Genomic DNA, 5,872 nt, shown 5'->3' with positions numbered 1-5,872 from the left:
GAGCGAGTAACAACTTTAATGTGGAATTGGTCCCCTGCACCCTGAAACCAGTTAAATGCTTCTGTACTGGCAAAAGGCGGTAGTTTCATGCGGCTGAAATTGATAGGAGAGTCCGGTTCGACGGGCGCCATCATCAAATAGTAAGACATGTCAGTGAGGTGAAAGGCAGTCATTCCGATGGTCACCAAAGTAAGAGTGAGCTGCTAGGCTGTGACTGAGGGGCGAAGTGAATGCAACTAACTTTATTTCAACGGATAGAAAGTATATATTCAACAGGATCAGGACAAGAAAGTAAAATAAAAAATTCAAACAAAATAATTCATGAAAATACAGATTTAAACAGGCTTAACAAATGAAAAAAATAACGTTACTGTGTGCGAGCGTGTGTGAAAAACGTGCGGTACACTATTCAGCAACTAGGATCAATTGGTTGACATTTGCCTGCATCATGTAAAATAATGATTTCTAACCACATAGTGATATTGATGATTTTTTGCATATAAAGTAAAATTGATTGTCCTGTGGTTGAATTTTCCTTCATTCATAGTATGCTCGTAGATGAGGATGCTTGCATGCTTGTAGAGAAGCTATTGGGAAATAAAATTAATCTTAGAAAATCTGTATATTATCCTTAACTTTATTATCTGATTATTGCATAGTTATGGATAAGTCTTATTTATAATAAATTAATGTAGTCAATGACCTCTCATAGTATTCATGGTAAAAATATGGTTCAAATCATGGATTTTTACGTGCACCAAAAATAAATTTCACATTCATATTCCTCAATCCTTTCAATGTAGGTCATTACATAGAATTTTCTTTTTGTTGTTCGAGAATAGTCACTTTTTTTTTTCACAAACAGTATACATAACTTCAGCAATTGTTCATGAATATTCATTAAAATTTTAATATAAAACTGACCTTGAGAAGTTGTCATAGGGCCTTCTTGACTGTCTTCCTCTTTGGTTTTTGACTAGTGCCTACGCTTCTTATACCCATAATTCCATAAGCTAATTTTTATAGAAGGATTTATATCTTGATAAAATCTAATAACCACATTAGCCGCAAGCACTTCATGCTCCATATAATAAAAACCTTCTGTTAGATATATCAACCACAATCATTATTTTACTGTACACAGTTATTCTTGACTAACTGAATTTTTTGTATTATTTTCATCCTTTTCCACAATACTTCAATTGATGAACAATATAGCAATTACATGCAATGAAGACAGGATTATGATTTTTCCATCTGGAATATAGATTGTTAATGATACATCCAAAGTTTCACATTCTGCAACATACCTCCATTTCGTAGGGGAGAGGGCTTTTTTATGGACGCTTTTTACGACACTCATCGAGTGCACGAACATCTCGATACTCTCACTATTCCTGGATATTATAGTTGGTAATAAAAAATCTAAAAGAAAAAAAATGCAGTCATAAAAAAGTCTTATTTTCTTAACTGCCAAATATCCCAATATTGTCAGGATTAAACACTTTTTGCAATGCTACGTCCTTGTGCAGGACTCTTGGGCTCAATAATAATAATAATAATAATAATAATAATAATAATAATAATAATAATAATAATAATAATGGAAAACACCATCAACTTGACGTCTTCTCTATGTATTTCTATTAAAAAATCAAAGGCTTGAATTAATTAAAACGATTTTCAATTAATTGTTTTAGGGAAATAATAGTATTTGCAAAAATTTGCCTAGAATCCAATAATCCTTATTAGACTGTTAACAATGATATATAGTACGGGAGGATAATAGAAAATTTATCCTATCTCGTCTTCGTGGAGGTGTGGGTTACTATAAACTCAATTATTCACTTGATTAAACCAGTTAAAATATTATCGTGAATATCTCTATCATTATGTTTCCCTGTAAAGGGGAAAATATCGTTTGCTGGCATTTCTTTTATTGGAACAATAAAACATATCACGGCATTATAATGACTTAACATGGCGGAACGCTTATTTTCATTAAAGAGCAACGATATTATCATATTTTCCTATATCTCAGCAAAAGTTGAAAGTTAAAATTCCATCATATAAGAAAAGAAATCACAGAAACGTTTAAAAGTGTTGTTTACTAACTCTAGACATGAAAAAGTACGAAATAATACAACACTAAATTTTTTATACTAAATCAACCAACTTCAAATATCTTTACCTCCAATGGAACTTTTTATAGATATATATATATATATATATATATATATATATATATATATATATATATATATATATATATATGTATATATATATATATGTATATATATATATATATATATATATATATATATATATATATATATATATATATATATATATATATATATGTTAGCTTAAAAAGTCAGGCAAGACAACAAGATGAACTATCTAGAAATGCACCGCAACTGCAATTTGCCAAAAGAGACTTGGAGCAGACATGGAGTAATTAGAACTGACAGTATTTATGATAAATGTACTACAGGGCTCAATTTATAATTATCTCCCAAAAAAATTGTAATGAAATGAGATTTAGAACCACCAAACCTTAATTTAGTGCTCTTATTAGTGCATCAGATATTAGTAACAATCAATCATTTCTGGAAAAAAAAATCGCACACATACTCCATGAGGATTTCTCTTTTAATAAAGTGTATTAGCCACCTAAAATATAACATGGTGGCCGTTTCATAAACTGGACACCATTGAATGTACAGATATGTTGTATCTTGTAATAAAATTGCAAAAATTTGATTCGTCCTATTTGAATAATCTTGGTGTCAAATCACACATTTCTCATTATATATACACTGGATTTGGAACTATGTACATTTATTGTGCATATTAGTTTTATTGTATATGATATATTATTATATGTACATGTAGGTGGTAGGCGTATACTTGTTTACCACACATTGTCTTGCTGCCTGGATGAGTCTACTACAATGCTACTAAACATTGCATCTGCAGCTGCATAGTGTCATGCATGTCAGACCAAAGAAGTAGCATTTGCATCAACTTTAGAATTCTTAATTTCCTCCACAATTGGTCAGCTACTAGTAAGTCTCTTCAATAAGAAGGAAATATGTCTAATCAATCTTCTACAGATCTCTTTTCCTGGCCCAAAGCAAGTGCCATTGTACATGCTTGGACACTACATAAATTTGCTGGTCAGAAGCAATGACTGGTACTTGACAAGTTAAAAAGTATCACCCTATCCTTTGTATTATCCATCTCTTGCTTGGCTGTAGCATCCGAGTGAGTCTCATATCGCACCATAGGCAAAAGAGACGTAAAGATGAGGTCAAATGGCTTTTCTCTCTACTGTGAAGCATGGTAGACTGACCATGTCACTTCTACTGGCACATACGTCACTGGGGCCTTATCCAGCCACACATGCTCCATTGTCAGCTGTATCCTGAGCAGACTGGTATTTTGAAAGGAGAAGATTTCTTTTTGTTGAAGAAGGTTGTCCAGATATTGGGGGTTGAAGTCTGGAATTTCTGGAAAGGTCTTCACTTTCTGCTCACTGAACTTCAATTGCCCATGTTCTTTGGTTAGGCATTGGAAAATATAGATGCTAGTTAACATGTAAAAAATAAAAGTTGTCACTATAATTGCAGTGGGATTATAGTCTGCCCTATATGCGGAACCAGTTTACAGAGCACTCCATCCTCTACATCCTTACTGACTTTTTCATATCAAGCTGTATAGATATCTCTAGCATTCTATCTTGAGAAATGCTCATGACATGCTCGTAAAGCATTTCCATAACATTCTCTTTGTAAAGGTTGGCAACCACATGTAAACAACAAGTGGGATTTCTTTGTCTTTTGAATGCTTGTGAGTCGCTGTTCATTCTTTTAACATTGCAAAGCAATTGTACTAAGGCAGCTGAGCAATTGCTAGATCTGTCTTTGATTTGCCAAACCATAGTTGAGACTTGAAATTTCTCCATGATCAAGCATTGCCAGAAACTGAAAAAGATTATGTGAAATGGCCTACTTGATGCACTGCTCATGGAAGGATCTATCAAATGTGGAGTTGTGGTCCAGTACGTGACTTTGCAATATGTAAACTCCCATATAATAATCTGACAGCTCTGACAAGAGGAACCAACCATTTTTCTTGAAAGCCATAAGACTATCCCTACCCTGCTTGTGAGCCTCCAACTCAGGTAATCCTGAAACTAGTTTCTCCTTAAGTCGTGTGGAGTTGCCAGCTGACACATTAATACATAGATTTGCCAGGCACTGGGCATACAGGTGAATTGTGTCTTCAAGGCAAAAAAATGCAATACCCTTACCAGGTCTGTGGGTTTCAAAATATATATTTGACTAGCTCTGACAATTCCTGTGGGTAAGCATACTTTTCAGATGTATGTTCCTATTCCAGTTTTGTGATGGCTCTAAAGTACATGTTCTCTTTATTGCAGAGGTCAGTATTTCAGCTCCTATGCAATAGTATTGTCACTGCAGAGTCTTGCAAGATGATTTTTACTTGGATGTTCTTCGTAATGACTTGTCTGAGTTCAGAAAATGGGAATTTTTTTGTCAAATATGGAACACAATTTGTCTTCAGGAAGGGTTCTATGAAGCCTAACATGGCATATTACCAGCTGAGCAAACCCTGCTCTTCTTTTTCTGGTTCTCTCTTGCTTCATGTTGTGATCATGAGGCGCCAACTTTGGTGATACTGCATCTTGTTCCTTTTTGGGAATTTATTCAATGCCACCAACATTACCAAGTCTGGCTGGACCAATAAGAATTGACCTGTCATTAATCTGCATAAAAAGGGTGGGGGTGGATAATAATTGTAGTCAAAGTATAACCATCATATTTAGTAGTTGCTGTTCACATGCTGACTTGAGCTCTTCACTCAATTCTTTAGGCAAAAGAACACTTACTCCTCTCAGTCCAGAATTTAGATAGTCCTTGATGAAGGGTATTCAGGACATCAGAGTGTGATAATTATCTGTACTCAGTGAATCAGGCCGAGTGTTTATTTTTGTTTTCATTTTGATCACAGTCCTTGACAATAAGGTATGGTATACAACTAAATCCAGAAATAAAAATATATGACTTACAATTAGCCTGATGATTTATCCAGTATCATTTAAGTTATGTGTGATATGCACGCCATCCAAGTAACTACATGTATAGCAAATTAAAGCCAATTTACTATAGGCTTGGCTTTCCTGTATTGTCACACTATGCTAATTCAGGTGGGGCTTATCATAAAGCATTTAGGACTATATCAATAAATTAGGTAAATTGAATAATCATCCAGCTGATACCGATTCCCACGCTGAGTGTCACAGCAGCATTGCCATCCAATGTGCCTTAGTTGATACCTACTCTGTTTGTGCAGGGAAGCCAGTAAATCCATGGTCCTTAATTAGGATTCTACATAGTTAAAATGTATAATTTGACTCTGAGATCAATCAAACCGAAAATTCTTTGCAATAATGGCTGGCTGTTTGGCGTGAGAGCTATGATGATATTGCAAAATGCAATAATTCTGTATAAACATTAGAATCTATCTTGAAAAAAAAAAAAAGCCGCCTTCCACAAGGAGTGTGAGCCAGTTGTTGTGCTTGTTCCCAATGAAGAAAGATTCTTAGGAAAATTGGCTGTAGAGATACTACCGCTAAAGAGTTATGGGGTCTTTTGACTGGCCAAACAGTAAAACACTGGATCCTTCTCTCTATTTACGGTTCATTTTCCCTATGCTACACACATACAGCAAATAGTCTGGCCTATCCTTTGCTTATTCTCCTCTGTCCTCATACACGTGACTAACACTGAGATTACCAAACAATTATTCTCCACCCAAGGTGTTACTGCACTGTAATTGTTCAGTG

At 34.5% G+C, this 5,872-nt stretch overlaps 1 protein-coding gene across 1 annotated transcript in view; it reads right to left on the bottom strand.

The window, feature by feature from the left end:
- Positions 1-541: 541 nt before the first annotated feature.
- The window catches only part of LOC137618226 (zinc finger BED domain-containing protein 5-like), a 71,214-nt gene continuing 65,883 nt past the window's right edge, over positions 542-5,872 (bottom strand). Inside the window, exons 3-5 of the mRNA XM_068348359.1 lie at positions 4,163-4,285; positions 3,356-3,560; positions 542-587 (exon numbers count right to left, since the gene is read on the bottom strand). Coding sequence (XP_068204460.1) covers positions 542-587; positions 3,356-3,560; positions 4,163-4,285 — 374 coding nt within the window. The remainder of the gene's footprint in view (positions 588-3,355; positions 3,561-4,162; positions 4,286-5,872) is intronic.

This window comes from Palaemon carinicauda, chromosome 2 (genome assembly GCF_036898095.1).
Source record: "Palaemon carinicauda isolate YSFRI2023 chromosome 2, ASM3689809v2, whole genome shotgun sequence".
In the NCBI taxonomy this organism is placed as follows: domain Eukaryota; kingdom Metazoa; phylum Arthropoda; class Malacostraca; order Decapoda; family Palaemonidae; genus Palaemon; species Palaemon carinicauda.
Note: the sequence above shows the minus strand (reverse complement) of the source record. Positions and strands in the feature narration are given on the sequence as shown.